We start from the raw sequence: 19,423 nt of genomic DNA, 5'->3' as shown, positions 1-19,423 counted from the left end.
CACCGAGTCAGTGTACGTATTATACAACACCCGAGAAGCATGCATTGTTGACAAAACAGATGTACTTTTGTTTTCAATGTTAGCATAATTATAGAAAGTCACTGGCATGTATATGTATATACACTAACTGTTTTTGTTTTCACTATCAACAAAATTAATAGAGCTTGTACTTGATTCACCAGTCATCATAATCAGGTGAAGGGTTTAAAACATGGTAAAAAATGGCTATGGTAATTATGTGTATGTAAAGAGAATTTATGCCATCAGTTCTTTGCTTTCTATTTCTTTACTATCGTTTTCGTTCTTACTTTCTTTACCAGATTGCTCTAAAGCACTTGGGTTAGCTATCACCTCTTCTGTTTCATTGACCACAGGGCTACTGTCTTCCTCATTATCAGCATTAATGTCACCTTTGTTTACTTCATTAGCGGATTCTGTAGATTCATTGGTACTTTCCTTGTCTGGTTCTTCAGATACTGTAACTAGTTTGCCCGTGTCTGCTGCTGACTCAGCTGCAAGGTCGAACTTGGTCTCACTGAAGTCGCTGCTCATTTGACTAGAAGAGAAGTCCTTTTTTATTATGGAATCAGTGGTAGATGCATCCAGGATATCCATTCCCAGTTCTATAATTATGTAACATTGAGAGAATGATGAAGTAATTTATTAGTAATTTATTAGTGAGTCATTACTGTCACTCTGCATGTACAGATACATATCATCTAGTTCATTTATAGACTGACGCTCATAATCACTGTAGATATTATATGCAGCCTACATCTTTGTAATGGATTGACATGCTATAATCATCATAATTATGATTATTATAGTGCTAACAAAATTTTGTGTCGCCTCCTTGAGGTGACCCTCAATGGTAGGTTAAAACACAGACGTAAGATATTAATTTTGGTGCAGGGTAAAAATCGTATAACTCACCAGAATCCCTTGTGGACTTAACAATGTATTTTGAGTTGGTATATGTGGAAGACTTGCTAGTAGAATTCTGCAGTGAAAAAATTCATACATGAAAAAGTTGTTCTGTATGTATTATAGTTGGTCTAAATTATTTACCGGCTCATAGAACTTGGATCGCTGTGTGACACTTCTGAAAGTGGAGGCGATCTTCGGACGTATTTTACCCCACACCTGCAAGTTTTAGTATGTACCATATTAGTCAAGTTTTGATCACTATGCACAAGCATGTACGTACATTGTACATGTATGCGACAACTGTATGTCAATTTTAGACCAATACGAAGACACAGATCAACTACAGTATATTACTTTGTCATTTCTGATCACATGGAAGAAGAAGATAGCCACACCCTGTGAAATGTAAGAAAATTATGGTGACAACCAAATTTGCATGTACTGTGCTTATTTAGAGCCTAAAATAGCAATACCCTAGTCTCATGAATCAGCCGCACTGTGTATAATAATCAACCTTTTGGCTAGGGCGGAATTCCGTCCTGACCAATCAATTAACAGTATAATAAAGAAGTGTGTATGCGTTCTACGCATGTGGGGTGCATTTATACAGCTAGCGCTATAGTCAGCCAACTATGGCGCTACTGTTAGTCAGTCAGTCAAGAAGCTATAGTAAGACAAGGACACACTTTTCTTGTTCTAGCTCTTAGCAACATTCTTGGAACAAAAATTCATAGCTGCTGGTTCACTCATAAAAACACTTCTAGTTTGCTGTTTACCTTTTGCATGTTTTACACACTAATTGCATTCAACACTAGCTGACATACAAGTAACGACAATCCATATAGGGAGATATACTACTATACTAAAGTGCTCAGACACTTCCCTGCATGCCGGGGTGCGGCTGATTTATGAAACTAGCAATACTCATTGCATGCAGCCAGCCCTCCCATAATTATAATAATTATAAGGAAGACAAGAATTGATCACTATAATTACATAATTATGTCTTATTTATAATAGCAGTGAGGAGGCATTGGAACCAGACTAAGATTTCAAAACATGAGTACGGCAAATACTTATTAACATGATGCACGTTCACAATCATTGATGTATAAGTTAAGTTAATTAAGGCACCTGCAGAGAGTTTAGTATAGTGAAGATCCAGGCGAAGAATGTGGTGTTTGTGTTGACAGTGAGGAGTCCAAAGACCCAGGTGGAACCAAGCAGTGGGAGGAGGACCAAAGAAGCAAACAACACTGACCTACGATAAAAAATTTGTGTTACGACTATAACAGCTACTCTTCTTTATAAGTATACATACACTTGCTGTTAAACTATTATGTCTGCAAGTAGACCACCATTTATAACACGTCATTATAATATTATAGTAACTGCACAGAATAATAAGTCTTTGCATGCTCCAAATATATCACATTTGAACGTGTTTAACTCCCTAGCTTACTTGGCAATACGCAGGTTTTTCTCTGAGTCAGTGGCTTTTCTGTGCACTCTTCTGACTTTTTTCTTCTGGTTATTCCAGATCGCCCTCAGGGCTAGTACCAGAAACACAACATTGATCTGTAGTAGCCAAGATAATAAAAGTATAATTATAAAACTGGGGGAGTAAATGCGTGTACGTACAAGACACGTTTAATTTAATAGTCTCGAAATACTCCACGATAATTATGAATTAAAGTTAATTAGCTATATTAGTACCAGAATAATCAGTAGCATTGGAGCAACAAATCCAAAGATAGTTCCTTCTTCAGTGGACAACCAGCAACTATAAATTATGGAGAAACACAATGTACATTGACAAACTCTAGAAGTGCTAGTGAGACTGAAACTCATTTCCTGAAGTATTATTATACTATTACGTACAATTGTAGGTTCCCAGTCTCATCCCTCACGCCATAGAACTGTGATCTTGCTGCCACGGTTATCACCACAAAAGGTATTGGAGTCACTGTAGGCAGTGACAGTAACTAGAGTACTGAAGTGCATGTTTACTTGAATACAATAAATAGTAGTATGTATGAATGGAAGCTGGTAAGTAGTGAATAACATGAGCCAATGAAATTCCACCGTTCCTGGTACAGGATCGATCACTTCAGCTGTAAATACGTACCTCGAGAAAAGGACGCATGTAGAAGCTAGAGGCCAACGTGCAAGTTCTCTTAGCTTTTGATTGCGTTTATACGACAATGAAGCTTTAACTTCGTAAAACTTAATTGTTGTGTGAAGGCTATCCATGATGTAAACGCAGTGCTATGGCATCCAGGTAAGCGGACATCAATGCCGTGTTCAAATGTTGAGCTTAGAAATAGGGTACTCACCATATCCCAGCAGTAGGAAGAACCACCACTTCTTGGCCACCTGACTGAACACAACCACCAGCAACAAGTAGAGCATGACTCCCTCGCACAACATCCAACAGAATGCTGACAGGAACAGGTAGTGAAGGAGAAGAGCCACAAATGTACACCCACCCTGCAGCACAAGGATAATAATTATTAAGCTTATAGCACTTTGATGTACTTCAACTACGTACCAGTAAAAAATTTTCTGAAGTGTACTTAATTTGTATGCATGTATAAGAATGATGTTAACACAGTCACGTTTGCTAGGAGATTTCAGTTTTACAATAATTATTGCAAATGGTAACAGCTAGTGTCCCTCCCTACATACGTAACACTTTGTTGAAGTACGTAGATCTCTATGTATTGGTGTTCTATATTATACTCTACTCACAACACTCCCAACGGCAGTCTCAACACCCAGTACAAATACAACATAGGCTAGCAGCAGAGAAATGGCCAGGTTGAAGTGGACGAAATAGTGTACTGAAGACAACAGCTTCTTCCTGTAATGCGGTATTAAACAAGACAGCTAATATTTTTCACAGGTAGGGAATTAATCGAAACTGAATTCTGGTTCCTATATACATGAATAATTATACTCATAGACCACCAAGAACTTGAAGAAGCCTAAGTAACTATTATACGTGCACACTACAATACGATCTACGTATAACATAGCTAATATAAAACTCACCCTTGAGCCAAGAAAAAAATAATTGTTAAGATGAGACAGAGGATAGAAACGGCACAGCCGACGTAAGACACAACCTGAAGAGCTAATCGCTCTGCCTCACAGATGTCCTGCATGCAACATAATTTTAACTTCATAGAACCAATTGCACGGTATCTAAATACTTTAAGAGAGCCAATACGTATAATGCAGAGCGAGATTTAGAAGACAATTATTATATCAGAGATCGAGTTATAATTATGGTATTTGACTCCTGCACGTATGGTACATGTATAGTCTAACAAAGTCATCTACAGTGAACTGCAGTACTAAACATAATACGGGAAAGGTACTTGTATATATCTCGTTCTCACCCTAAGTCCTCCAGCCACGTCCACGAGGACTGCAAAGCTGGTGAGGTGAGTGCTGGCACATTGGACAGTAGTGACCGACTGTCCACAATTGGTGGTACTGTTAACAGTTGTTACACCCTCTCTCACCCAGCTTCCGTTACCAACACTGAGGGAAGAGGGAAGAATTACATGTAAGGTATACATGCAGTTGAACCCTGTATCTAGAAGCTAACAGACGGCAACCATAGCTAATATTAGATTGTACGTTCAAGATATGTATAGTGTGTGTGCATGCACATTATTGACTTACGGATCAGAAAAATTCCAGTAGACACAAACAGATTCTGCAACATTCTTAACCTGTATAATTAAAAACCCTTTTGTGATACGTACATTTCTAGATTATTCGCAAGTATCACACTGCAGCCAATAAAACTATCTTTCTATAGGCCTCTTGAGAACATAATTACACAGCTTGCTCACATTATTATTATTGACATACGTGTACATGACTGTATACATAAGGCAGATGCAAGAATATAAATAGGCACTGCATGTCTATATGCTTTTGTACGAGTTTGATGGAGATAATTGTGAACCCAGACACACAAAATTAATGCTCTCTCAGCTACAACCAAAGCTAATAATTATCCTATAGCGATGCAAAAGTATAATATACTTACAGCATTGAATGTGAAGTTGATTGAGATAGGGTTTTCCTGAAGTACTTCAGACTGTTCCACTGACTCCCTTAGACCAACTTGTGAGGAGATGACCATCGAGGCACCGCTAGCATTGTTGAGGTTACTAACCGAGGGAGGAAGGAACATCTCCAGGTTTTGTAGCAGAATGAATGTGATGGGCAAAATACCACCTGAAAACATAGTCACAGTAAGAACTTGTACACTGTTGGAGTACATTCCATGCGGCACTGGATATGGCACATTTCTTAATGTAAAAAAGCATTCTTATGCTTCATTATAGCTTTGTTGGTCCTTAAATCAGTATAGGTATAATTATGCATTCATCATATCCATTTGGGTTAGCTAGGTTATGAACATTACTTTCCACACAGCACTTCCATTAAATACACACAAAATGATTCTGTGCTCACCATTTTGCTGACTTAGCCTCTCCTCCAGAAGCAGTGCCGGTATCTCTATCTCAGCAGGTATTGTTGTAACCATGAAGTTAAGCAAATCCTCTGTCTGAGGGAACCTTAGGTTATCAGTCATTGGAGAATCAGAGGAATTTAACTGCATGGCTGAGATGGCTGTGAGAGTAAATTGATAATACATTAGTTTTGGTATGAACGAATGAATAGCTTTCTATATCCATGGTATAAGTATTTATATCGCAATAAGTATTTTAATGTGTGCATAAGGATTATTGCATCATCCGAGTGCATCGGCCAGTATTAAAACACGTTGGCTAGGTAATTAAAGTGTTATAAAGGTTTTATTGTTGATCACAAAGCTGAAAACCCTGTTCAAGCTAGTTTTCAGATTAGAAAAAGCTACCTAGCTTCAAGCTGCACTTTTGAGATGGCTGATCGATGACTTGAATGATGATGAAACGAATATTAGGTGTAGTAACAACTTATAATTGCACACTTAGTGCAAAGAGTCGTTTAGACTACATGCAGTCACGTGACACGTGTATAATTCAGGGGTACGTTAGATTACAAGCACTTGAAAAATGAGATGTGTTACAAATTATGTGTTCAACTGATTGCTCACCTATGTTCGGTCTCGATATTCTGATGAGCTTTCCTGAACCTGTACTGTTCAGAGACATAGCCAATAGCTCAGCAAACCTCTCAGTATTGTCCAGGAGCACCTGACTACCCACTGAAATCTGAATATTGTGTATATAGCTACAATGTAAGTAACTAATCGTACTAGAATACATACACGTATATACATATAATTTGCTATAATTATACCTTCATTTACGAATTACTTCAAGCTACTGCTAGACAGTATGTATATTTATTAAGCGCAGCATGACATTGTAAATGCTGTCGCTTGTTTCGGTTTAAAGGCACCTCTTGCAAAGCCGTCCATCCTTGAGTGTTGTTCTGATCTAGAATATTATCCAGCACATCAATGATGAACTGTGAAGAGAAAAGTTGATAAGAGGCCGGTACATATAATAATTATACTCATAAAAAATACTTATAATTATTATGACATTCGTTGATCCTGGTATAGCTAGTAGAGCAAAACAAAAAATGTATCATTATAAGGTTCTCACCTCATTAGCAGCTGATGTGTTGTTGCCCGCTGTTTCTAGCACATCAAGGACGTTAGAGAGGAGTTGATTAGTAGTGTTGAGGGACGAGGGTAAGAGGGAGATTAGTTCCGGTGCTGTGATCACTGATAGCTGTTGAGTTAGCTGAAGTGTCCGCTCAATCAGGACCACTGGGTCCGAGATTGTTGCAAACGTGGCTATCGCCTATAATGTGAAAAAGCGTCATGCAACTAATAGTTACAGTACATGTCATAACGCTAGGCTTAGAAAAGCGGTCACTAGAACAACGACCCTGTATAGTGTAAATCTGTAACATGTTTCTGTAGCTGCTGTATAAGTCTACCTGAATTGAGATCTCAACAAAATCATTCTGCCGACAGTTTAGGACATTAGGATCATTCCACTCTCCATTTGAGCCACAGTATCGAGTAGCTTGACCTACACACGAGTATATCAGATTCCAGCATAATAGCAAAGTGGTTATTATAGCTATCTATAAATGTTTATAGCTATCACACTGACAATTAGTAGATACCTGAAACAGAGTCTAGCTCCCCGGGGCAAGGTTGTGTGGCTGTGGTGTCTCTATCAGTGTTGGGCCATTCAATACTCCACTCAGCATCAACACCGTATGGACAACCATCAAACTCTGCACACAGTAAAAAGGTCAATTAAGACATGCATGCAGTTTCGGATAATTATACCTGTTGGTTCTTGACAAGCAAAAGGGTCTTGGTCTACATTTTGTACATTTGGACAGTTATCCTGGAGTAAAAAGATTTTTATACAAAATGGTCTACATGCAATTACTGTGTGAGAGCAACTATACGTACATCTACATGTATACTACTACAAAAACCACAATCCTGAAGCTATACGTATACGTATGTATAACGCTACCACATGAGAATTTAGCACTTTACAATGTTAAACCTACCTGGTTACAGTATGGAATGCTGCCTGGGTCTAAACAGCTGGGTGATTGCAATGGTTCATCTGGGTATCCATCACCGTCAGAGTCCAGTGTACACAGTCGTCCATCACCAACATAAGGGGGACGACACTGAATGTGATACAAAAATATAAACTTGTGATTATCTCAAGTTCAAAGATCATTCAAATTAGCAAGAAACTCCATCTCAATTTTCACAGTTACGTACGTCCAAGTGTTGATTGGACTTACATTGCATAAGGTTATGTTACAGTTGCAAGGGCTGAGTGCCAAACCAGTGCATAGTTGTAAGGATGTGATGGACACACCAGAACCTGCTTCACCGGCACTGTTACCACACTGACATGAATCTATAGTAAACAGTATTGCATGTGATTGTGAGAACCTGCTTCACCGGCAATGTAATTCACATACACTACGCGAAAAACAGATTGATTCGAGTCAAAACTTAACACACCTGCTGAGCTCACACTCACAACTCCAATAGGTGCATTCTCATCCACAAAGAATCTTCCAAATCCCATCATCATTAGCCCATTGTTGATGTTATTGTTGAATGTCTCTAGGGTGTCTTGATCAGTTGGAAATGTTAGCAAAATCTCAAAGAGCAGCACAGCTCCATTGGATATTGAGATCAGACTTGTTAGAGATACTACTGGATCACGGAATCCAGCATTCTCAAGCAGATTAGCCATCTGTACATAATTATAAACGTAAGGAAATACGGTTACAAGCTGTAAAAGCAGCATAAAAGGAGAGTCTCTAGATACCTCTTGTACTAGTACTTCACTATCGAATGGCGATGTCCCCTCCTCCACGAGAGGTGAAAAAGGCAGCTCAGAGTCCGGATCGATGAGAGTAAAGAATACTATTAGAAAGGGGAGTGACTGGTCACTGCTCAGAGAGCACGTGGTGAGGTCTACCTCCCCCCAGGTTCCACCATCCAGGCAGGGTCGGGTGGCACTAGTACCTGGAATAGTAGAGCTGATGTTAATTGAAATAACGAATGCAAACAGATATTGCAATGAACACTAAAATGTATTCTGCTGTTATGAAACTTACAAGCATACACATTATTACATGTATATGCGCCTAATTAGCCACGTACTGAGAAACTATCGTATGAGCACCATATTAATAATGGTGAATAAATATCAATGCTGATTTCTCTGTAACAGTATAGCCATCTGTCATAATTATTAGCCATAAGTATAATATCAGAGAGAACATTCAGAACTTTCTTATGTATACCTTCAGTGAATCTTGTGCCAACCATAGTGCACGGTAGAGTTGCCACATTATTCTCAACAGCCCTCGGCCACAGAAGGCCAGAGGTTATGTCAGGTGGACAAACAGCTGAGGACAGAAGAAAAACCTTATTTGCAAGCCACATAATACCCATGCATTGACAATTATCGTATAAATAATTAATAAATGTAGGCAAAATTAATTAATGACATTTGACAGCCTGCATGGTTAATAATAATATCATCAGAAATTCAAGTGTTAGTTTATAAAGCATAATTTGCACCCTATATTATACATGTGTACGTTCTTATGTGTATGTTAATTCTTATAATAATTATTACTACACGTACGAATAACCGTGACGTTGATGGACACTTGAGTTGATCCACAAGCCGGTGTTTCACATAAGCCATCTGTGATAAAATGAAACAAGTTAAACCAAGTCTCTTTTGTGAGGTGTATACATACGGTGTGATAACTTCATCAGCTAGGAGCCAACATTAACCTCATCGATCTACTAACCTCCTATTTCAGCCATCACTCTAGCAGTATACGTCCCTTCATCACTTCTTCTAACGAAAGGAATCATATAGACGTAATTGTGAGGGTTCTCCACAGAATCCAGCACCTGAAATGGAACAACTCTTTCTATCAAAACTGAATCTCTAAATATGCCATTCAGAGCTGGATCATTGAAAGTGAAAGATGTTCTTGAAGTGTCCCAACTGTTTCCATCGCTATTGACAGCCACTTTGAATTCCAGCGTTAGAGAGTTTAATTCGATTACTGTAACTTCAAGTGGTGATATTGCAGCAACGTAGGGATTTTCTGTGAAGTGAAATAATGAAATCGATCGATCAGATTCTTATCTAGATAGTATGAGGTGTAGGTATAAGGCAATTAAAGGCTCAGATATCGATTTTGTAATGACTCTAGACACTAGGGTGAGATGAAAACAAAATTAGCCTGGAGAATTAGAGCACTGACGTGCAAACCCTCGATGTTAATTTGGGGTTTAGACAGCCTTGAGTCTAAGCCGTGTGTACATCTACATCAGGGGAGGATCCAGGAATTTTGAAAAGGGGGGGCAGTTTGAAGAAAATTGTACTAAAAAAAGGTCAACAGTTTTTTTTAAAGCCCAGCCAGTGTAGCTTTTCTGATCATGGATTGATTGATGACAGTATGACATACATAGTAACAGGAGATAGCAGAAATGGATGGAATCATCTTGCTCTTCAGCTTCAAAAGTCTACAACTAGAGATCGTCTGCTGTTCTGCTCATGCTGCAATGATTGATTGCTGCTCTAAGCCACACCCACTTCGTGAGCTAGTTTTATTTGAGCTGGTCAGAAAGGGGGGGCACGTGCCCCTTGTGCCCTGCACTGGATCCGCCACTGTACATGCATGTAGGCTAACTTGTACAGGTTCAAGATTCTTAGCTTGTGGTCGTTTTTATTCAACAACGAAGCTGTAATTAACATCAAAATCTGCCTTGTTGTGATGAGGCTATCCATGGTACAAACACAGCGCTAATCGATCGCATCCATGCAGGTGAGCAGACTCAGAATACACAGAACGACAGACAGATAGACAGACCGACTACTATACAACATGTAGTGTGCCTCAGCTAGGTCAATGAGGCTATATAACACTCTCTATCCACAAGCAAAGTTAGTACTAACGACTTACCCTTTGTCAACTGGAACCTCTGTGTCTCCCCACTCAGTTGTGAGGTGCAAGTGTACACTCCCTCCACATCCTCGTCCAGATCAAACAGCCTCAATCTACAATGCAAGTGTAAATACACAAATTGATTGAGTATTGAATTCATATTCCTCGTATAAGATAGATTCTCAGAACGAACGATGATATCATTGCTGTCATTGAATACTATCTGTCACTTTAGACTAGCTGTGAATTACTTTACTTATAACATTTTCGTACGGCGGTATTTTCTAACCTTGAAGTATAATTGGAATCAATGTACTGGTTGTTGCTAGAATTGACACAGGAGACTGCTCCCTGATCATCTTGCAGTAGAGGATTGTCAGTGAACCATACAGGCTTGTGATTTCCCTGGGCACCGGCACATACCAGATCAAGGTGGTCTTGGGCAAAGTTATCGGATGGATAGTCATCAACTAAAAGTAATTTGGACAGAAAAAAACTTTGTTAAAACTTTCACATGCAGTCACTATGATTATGTACGAGAATAACCATAAAGCCATTAGTTTCGTGTCAATGCTCACCATTTCGTTTGTCTTCATCTCTTCGTCTAAATTGCTGGAACCTGTTGATGACTGTGTTGCTGTAGACCTTTCGATCATCATCCAAATATTGCATTCTCACATTCTCTGGCAGTGAATATTGAACACGGTGGTAATTTTACAGACAAATACTGAAATACGTAAATATTATTATACAAGCAATCACGACCGTCTTTATTGTCCAGGACATGCAAACTAGTAGTGACCTACTTGTATACTACAATAATTATTATCTTGAAGTTAGGAACTGCATTCAACAATTATACATATACATAATTATTATGAACTGTGTACCTGGTTGTATGGTGAGTGAGATACTGCTCTCATCAGTGAGTCGATAAAGTCCACAACGGTAAGAAGTACGATACAATTGAGTACTACTAAGCTCCAAATTGTCCAAAACCAAGGCTACTTGAGAGGCAATGAATGACAAAGAGTGGTTGAGAGAACGAGGAGATAATGTAAACAAATCTGATCTGAAGTTGATGATGTCATTATTCTCTTCCATCACAGGCCTGCAAGAATTACGGTTTAAAACAAATTTAGGCTGCATCCCGACACAGCAGATTTAGAATTATTTGCCTAAAGTTAATGCAATTAATTTGCTCACAGCAATGCTTACAGTTTAGCCCATTGTACTGGAGCTCGCAGGTCACTGGGTAGACAGGTGAGAGTCACGGAGTCTCCTTGTCTTACAACTACTCGGTCCTCCAACTCGATAAACTGAGGAACTTTAGAGACAAGAAATTGGATCATTTAGATGCATGACCGCATGACGAGAAAATTTGGGGGATTTTAACAAAGATCACCAAATTTATAACCGCCAAATTCGGCGGACGTATTGCAGTAGCCACAACCTGCCTGAGACACCAAAGTAAGAAACCCCAAGTCGGCTCGATCATTTGCCAAATATAATAATACTTTGCCACATTTTTCGGTACATGCAATACATGACTTGTAGCTGGTATTGTAGATATAATTATACAAAATTGTTACAATCATGTAAATAATTAATTACTATAACTAAACAGACCTGTCACTGTAATTTCGATGTTGTCGTTGTATATCCTTTGTGTTTCCCTGTGTGTAGCTGAAAAGACGACTATTTTATTGCCAACAAAATTAATTCATTTCAACTAGCTTTATTCAAAGAAACTCTGTTAAATGCTTGGCTATAACATTACGTGACATTGTAGTTTATATCCTATTGTTGAAAAATAAAGGTTAATAATGCTTACCAGTTATTACATAATCTCCACTCGTTTCCGCTCCTCCAGCAATGAATGAGTAGACAAACTCATAGGATGATGGTGCTGTTGTCATGCTCATCAACATCCGTGGTTTTCCACCATCATTTTGAATGAACATAACCTCCACATCAAACCCAGAACCAGTGTTCATTGTACCATCGGAAAAATCAGCAAAAAGAGCACTTATGCTAGCCATAACTCCAGTAGCTATTTCCATAATTCTAGGAGATGTTACTCTCCAAAACGGCTGTTCCTGAGTGGTGAATACTGTAGCTACGTAAGAGTTTACCGAGTCACTTGAGCGACATGAGTAAAACCCTGTCGTTTGGTTATTGATTGGTGATAGCCTCAAAATCACATCACGATTATTAACAGCGATGCCTTCGAGAAAGCTAATGTCTATAAACGGAATCATTTGCGCATCATTCACTGCTATTACTCCTGGAGATAAAGATGATACATTCATTGATTCCCAAGTGAGATTAGGATTAGCAGAAGTAGCGAAACACCGCAGAAAAAGTGATAGTACAAGACTTCCATCTTCTGACAAAAGTGAGAATGAATTGATGACGGATGGGTTGGGAATCTCCCTGTCATGGTTCAGTATAGCAACAGGATCTAAGAGAGGAAGAAATTCAATTTGTGAATTGTGATTAGACCTCCTTGAAAGTGATAGTCTAAGAGTACTGCTGCAATACACATAAAACGTTTGTCAAGATAAAATAGATGAGGATATTAAATGACGTGACTCACTTGACAGAAATCTCACAGTGACTGATTGTGGGGCCACCTCTACGCTGGAATCAGGTTCATCAACATTGATCAGATCACACAAAAACACTTCCGTCCTATCTGGAGGTACACCTTCATACACAGAGAAAACGGCTATTTGCATCAACACATTTTCACTAAAATCAATGTTATATTCTGATGAGAGTTCATCGTAAGTGCCCAGCATTGTTCTCCACCTGACAGGGGCAAATGGTTCGGAGGGAATGCAGCTGACTTTAACGAAAGACTCCGTCGTTTGACCAACCAAAAGATTAGTAGAGATAGATAGAGAAGGAGCTGTATAATTATAATGAACGTGTGTGAGAAATGAACAAAGTATATAGCATAGAGAGTGCCTAATGCCTAAAGCTTAAAAGAAAATAAAAAAATAAATACACCGCATGCAGCCGAGATAACTTACTGATTACATCAAGTGTGACTTTGTCTGAACAAACAATGAAATCGTATAGAGTACCAGCTGCATTTTTTCTTCTCCTCTTGCTTGGGAAAAAACCCACCTTACAGAGCACATATGCTCCAGACAGAGAAGGACTAGCATTAATATAGGTTACAGTCACAACTCCAGTGTCTGAGTTGTCGAAAAATTGTGGCTGTTGGAGGGGTGTGTGGTAGAGGGGTAGGAAAAACAGCTGGCCACTTCGAAAGAGTGAGAATTGAAATTGTAGAATGGTAGATGCACCAAGCGGAATAGCAGACAGATTGGGAGTATTTAAGCTTGGTATTAGCGACACTGCACCTGCAGTTGAAAAAAGAAAACAAAATACTTACTTCATGAAGTTCTGAAATTATTAAAGGAATGCCCTAGAAAATTATACGTAGCTATAATAATGCACTCTTTAACCAACTAAGTGCATGGACAGGTAGCATAATTACGAGCATGTATAAAGTGTAAACTTAGGTACCAGGTTGTTGTGTGGTAAAGTCGGTAAATGAAGTCATCCTATCACCAACTTGATTGGTCGAAACAATTCGATAACTGTATGTTGTTGATGGTGCTAGTCCTTCAATGACTGCTTGAAACCTCTCATTAGTAACTCTGACATTCGGATTGCCTTGTACTTCCATGGTCATCATTATTGGCCCAAAGCTGTCGTCATCTTGGATAACATGATACTGGACAGTATAGACCTCCGGAGTAAATGAGATGGATGGCACATACCACTCAATGATGGTAAGATTTGAAGAGGGGAGAGCAGCATATTGAAATATGAAGTTTGGGAGAGTGGGACCTGTAAGAATGTACAAGAATAATGTGTGTACTCTCATGCAAGACAGTCATGTAATCAATCCATAGGCATTTGAAATCAACAAATTAAACACCACATAAACTAAATGATGGATTAGAATATGGACATAGGTCTATTGTGATCATTGAATAATAATGGGTACCCAAAACAATATTAGTCAAGGGGTACGTACGTATAAATTATAATGACGTTTTGCAAATAATTAATTATAAGATCCAAAATCAAAGTACAGTACCTTTAACATTGACAACAGCTTCAGCGAAAGAGGTTGACTCAGTTTCCAGTCCATTCACAGTCACCGTAGCTAAACATCTTCTCCTAATAGTTTCACTATGAGTATTTGTATGCATAACTGTGAGATTGCTAACAAAGTAAAAGTTTCTTGCACCACCGCTAGTCACAGAATTTACTATTGAGACAGTAGAATTCGGCATTAAAATCTCCACATTTCGCGACGATGTCGTCCACACAAAATTTACTCCAGGATTGGTAATATCGATTGGCACACTGGCATTGCAAACGAGTGAGTATGAGTTGTAGGAAGAAGCAGCAGCAATGTCTTGAGAGAGAGGGCTGATATTCAAGCTCAGTGGGGGATCTGTCAGTGGAATATGGCAAACACTAAGTTAATTCTACCAACCTAGCTACATGTATATAATTAGGCATTGAGTCCTACTACTGATACAAATATCAGAGTAGTTCATGATGCCATTATCGGGCCTAAGTCACTACTGAGCCAATATATCCCATGTGGCACTCGTGCATGTGTCACAACTATTACATAATTTGATATGCTTTTAATGTAGCAACAGTCTAGCTAGCTTACATGTACATGCAGTAAATACTGCATTCAAACATCAACAAACACATCTCTATACCTGGTACAATCAGGATGAGTGTTTCATTGGTCTCCTCGCTCCCAACTAGATCAAGTGATTGCTGTGTTGGCTCCACAGAACCAAAACAAGTAAACGTCATATCCCTAAGAATTGGAGTATACTCTAAACTAGTCAAAAAAACGACTGGAGTTATGGTTGATATTTCAGCACTTTCTATAGTCTCTGATACAGTTTGTCCATCACTTTCCGAGTAGGATACTTCCCATGAGATTGTGGGGGTGATATTGATGTCTACAAATGCATCAGTACTTATGATACAGGACACGGTGATATTCCTTCCAATATAGAACATTAAATTTTGTGGACTGTTTGACAAGATCACAGACACAGGAGCAACTACAGGGTAATAATTTTGAAACCATGACATTTTGTAGAAAATAACAGACTTAATTCACACTGTTTAAGCCTCGATTAGATTGAGTTAGAGTATTATAGGCTAGCTTTTATAAATCGAACTTTCTTAATTATAGGCAATTATGTTGTACTATCGATCTACATGTATAACAGATAATCATAATTAAGTAAAACTCTATAGGTGAATTATTTACTATCTATAGGTAAAGATGTTGGTATTATAGATAAAGTCTACACAACTTACTTTCAACTACAACTTGAGTCATTTGGTCAATATCAGTTGGGCCGAGCCCATAAGAGTCGATTCTTCCTCTACAAACATAGAAACCAGCTTGAGAAACAAAGATGTTCGATAATGTTAGTGTAGACTGGGTAAGAGTTAGAATTTGGGATGTCGGGGAAGTAAAACTGTTAGATGAATTCACTACTTCACCTGTATGAAAAACATTTCACGTAACAAAAAGCTTATTATAATTATGTACGTAATTTTAATCTAGCTATCATAGCATTTAGTATGAGGTTTTCCTATTAAAACAGAGAGACAGAAATTTAAGTATACTGATATGCTTAATTTGAAGTAGAACAGAAGTCGATAACGTGCGTGAAAAAATTACTCTTAATTTTCTACGCTAGGGACTTCACTCCGTGCTGCTATATAACTCAGAAAACGGTTTTAAAAAATCCGATTGTGAAAATTGTACTGATCTAAAAGAATCTAGCTGTGATACTCCCTCACCTAACAAGTTGGTCCATGTAATCTGGTTGGGGGACCTCACTGTGCCAGTGAAGGTGATGCGGCAGGTTAGAGACACACTGTTCCCAGACAGAACAGTAGGCTCAGATACATTGACTTGTAGGGATGGCAGAGCAACTGCATGTAGGCAAATATAATTATCGTATACATCAGACTTGCACCTAGCGGGCAACATTCTTAGTTGCGTATAAATCTTACAAAACATTCAACATAGCTACTAGATACGTGTGATCATGCGTATGAGGTATTACTATCACTTGGAATTTGGGACAATAACTCACATACTGTGTTATACTACAATGTACCGAATGTACGTACATAACTGATGTTCTAGATCCCCACTTTTATTGGCCAACATTGCATCATTAATTTGTGTATCCTCAAGCTTATGATTCCCTGCAAATTATGGCTCATAATTCCCTGCTAATGGGTTTAACCTATACTCTTAAGATTGTCCCATGAGTTGTCTAATACTAGTATTTTCGTCTGATTTACGTACCATTATCATCGAATATAAAAATGCTGGTAACGTCAGAAAAAAGATCAACTGATTGGTCATCAGTTGACAGCCGTAGAGTGAACATCTTATCTCCATCTGACAATGAGTTGTCTAGAATATCCACCATAATGCACACAACGCTACTGGTTGGTAGGGAGATCACATCTTCAGCGATTAGCCGGTAATCATTACCGGCTATAAAAATGAGTGGGAAAAACAGAGAGAATGTGCTAGCAAAGTGATAGAGTGAGGCTATGCAAATATTGGACTACGTATGATAATATGAATTATGACTTAGGTACCCTTCATATCTTTGCATGAGCTTATACAAAATGATTCATAATGACATAAATATAATTGTGGCAATAAAATAATGCAGTACGTGCTATATTAAAGCCAATAGGCTTTAACTAGGAATGGCACTACTTCTGTAGCTCTTTAGCATTTATAATTACTGTATAATGATACATTGTATCAGTATGACAGTCCGCTCGATTAAAGAAACCAAAGCAATAGTTTTCAACTTACAAAATGCTGTTCCATCCAGGGCATTAACTGTTACTATTGTGTTGACGTCTGCTGTGACATCACTGGATCTCTGCTCAGATGTTATACACACATTCAGAACCCCCTCATTCTCAATGACTGAGTAACTTGTTCGCTCAAAACCAATTCGAAAAACTGTCAGTAAGTATACAATTATTACGTACATGCTTTCACAGTAAAAAGTATGCATGCAAAAACTTTACCTGAACAAACGACTGAAGCGTCCTCAGCATGTGTACAAGTGTGGTCAACATTGACAGTGCAGTCAAACAAAGAGCTTTCATTTCCAGCACAATCGACACCATCAAAGGCAATAGCCCCAGTGCCCTCTCCAAAAGCAGACATCAGTGGAGCATTAGAGGCTAAAACATTTTGTAGTGTGAAAACAGTAACCTATTAGTGTTGGGCAACAACTAATCTAACAAACTACATTGAGGCTTGTTTATTTTCCTAATGCAATTGTCAATTGCTTTGAAGCAGATACAATTCTCAGTAAATTTTACTGCCCTCCCTCCAGGACGCCCCTAAAATGCATGAGATGTTCAACCAGAAAAATTGTTTGACTAATAAGTATGGCAAGCTTCCATGACCATACACAGTTATTCACCCAGATTAAGTATCCCTATACGAGCGAGCCAACCACTCACCCATGAATGTGTTACCTTAAGGTGACATATTTTCGCGTGTATTAATTTCTGCTATTTCTGCGAATGGAGTAAAATCGCAAAAATTATTACTCGCAAATAATTGGCCGCCCTCTTGTTTAATGTATCCAGATCGACATTCGCAAACAATTATACCAGCAAAATGTACAAAACTGTAAAAACGCAAACAAATCTACCTGTGAAAATATGTCACCTTAAGGTAGTTTACTTTTACTTATTATGACTATAATTATAATTCTATATGCATGTAACCTACGGAGCTCCGAAAAAGCAGACTAGCCCAAGACTAAAACCGTACACCAAACGTTTATTTACAAAGGACATCCCGCCCCTAAATTTCTTTAGAGTTATAGGGGTCACCGTTTTATCTGTATTTATAGAAGCGAACTCACCATTTCCTAACCCAAGTTGTTGACACACCACTGTTGCATCGTCCAGGTCCCACCCATCGTCACACACTGTGGACCACACCCCACTGAGACACACCTCCACACGACCCTCCCCTCCACTGACTCCGCCTACCAACCGAACACTCCCCAGTGTGCAGTCTACACATGTATAAGAAAGTGTTTTGTTAGCATATACAAAATACACAGTTACATTTAGCAACCTAAAGGAATCCTCTTAATTGTCTTTCTTAATCCCACATGCAGGTTCTTACGCCCATATTTTGACCTATCAGCCCGTGAATACATTTGTACCCCAATCACATGAGCATCAATATTGGCCTTATACAAAAAAGCGAAAAGCTGTGTTTCTAGATTACTTAGCTATTCCTTAAATCGTGAGATAAACAACGGATGACAATGTCGACAATAGATGTTACATTGTAGCAATCCAACCACAAATGTATGTAGCTATATTACGATATAGTATAGTACAGTAGTAGTACAGTATAGGTAGACACTGACCTGACCTTAACACAGGCACTGATCGACCAAATATCGACAATAATAATTATTTACATGATGATTTTATTGCATGCTTGGCTTCACAATAGATAATGTAGTGATACGCCACTAAATCTAGCATTCACGTCATAAAAACAGTTCACAGTGCATTAGACTACCTTGAATGGCTGGTACTTCAGTAGCTGGAGTTTGACTCCCAGTCTGAGAGGCAGCTTGGCTCAGCCACAGGGAGAGAAAAGTCACCACAAAACCACACAACTGCATGACCAAATAGGAGGTTGACTAAGTCTAAGATTTACATCTAGATCTGCTGTATTCTCAATTCCTTTTCCTTGTAGATTTAGGTAGTATAATATTATTGGTAGCCAAGCAGTTATTTCCAGTGTCCCATGAGGGGGCAAAAAAGGGTGGGCCTGGGTGCTTCCTTCTGAATGTGCATGCGCAGAAAACAACGCCCTTGGCTTTGGGTGGGAGGG

At 38.7% G+C, this 19,423-nt stretch overlaps 1 protein-coding gene across 1 annotated transcript; it reads right to left on the bottom strand.

Moving 5' to 3' along the window:
* Window positions 1-65: 65 nt before the first annotated feature.
* LOC135337905 (uncharacterized) lies at window positions 66-19,385 on the bottom strand. Its single transcript, XM_064533926.1, has 47 exons — window positions 19,106-19,385; window positions 18,429-18,584; window positions 17,575-17,733; window positions 17,354-17,506; window positions 16,826-17,020; window positions 16,309-16,443; window positions 15,817-16,005; window positions 15,198-15,554; window positions 14,555-14,917; window positions 13,975-14,301; window positions 13,473-13,808; window positions 13,034-13,348; window positions 12,269-12,898; window positions 12,064-12,120; window positions 11,653-11,761; window positions 11,325-11,545; window positions 11,013-11,117; window positions 10,724-10,904; window positions 10,453-10,547; window positions 9,286-9,591; window positions 9,114-9,176; window positions 8,767-8,871; window positions 8,286-8,485; window positions 7,973-8,210; window positions 7,747-7,865; window positions 7,501-7,626; window positions 7,268-7,328; window positions 7,099-7,212; window positions 6,907-7,001; window positions 6,567-6,767; window positions 6,358-6,426; window positions 6,050-6,167; window positions 5,425-5,583; window positions 4,994-5,184; window positions 4,621-4,670; window positions 4,332-4,476; window positions 3,982-4,088; window positions 3,679-3,790; window positions 3,264-3,417; window positions 2,809-2,893; window positions 2,644-2,710; window positions 2,390-2,505; window positions 2,062-2,188; window positions 1,282-1,323; window positions 1,069-1,143; window positions 934-1,000; window positions 66-623 (listed from the first exon to the last, which is right to left on the bottom strand). Exons 1-47 carry the CDS (start codon window positions 19,209-19,211, stop codon window positions 256-258), a joined length of 7,869 nt encoding a protein of 2,622 aa, XP_064389996.1. The 5' UTR covers window positions 19,212-19,385; the 3' UTR covers window positions 66-255.
* Window positions 19,386-19,423: the final 38 nt, after the last annotated feature.

Source organism: Halichondria panicea, chromosome 1, assembly GCF_963675165.1.
Source record: "Halichondria panicea chromosome 1, odHalPani1.1, whole genome shotgun sequence".
NCBI classification, from domain to species: Eukaryota; Metazoa; Porifera; class Demospongiae; order Suberitida; family Halichondriidae; genus Halichondria; species Halichondria panicea.
This window is presented reverse-complemented; position numbering and strand designations above follow the sequence as displayed.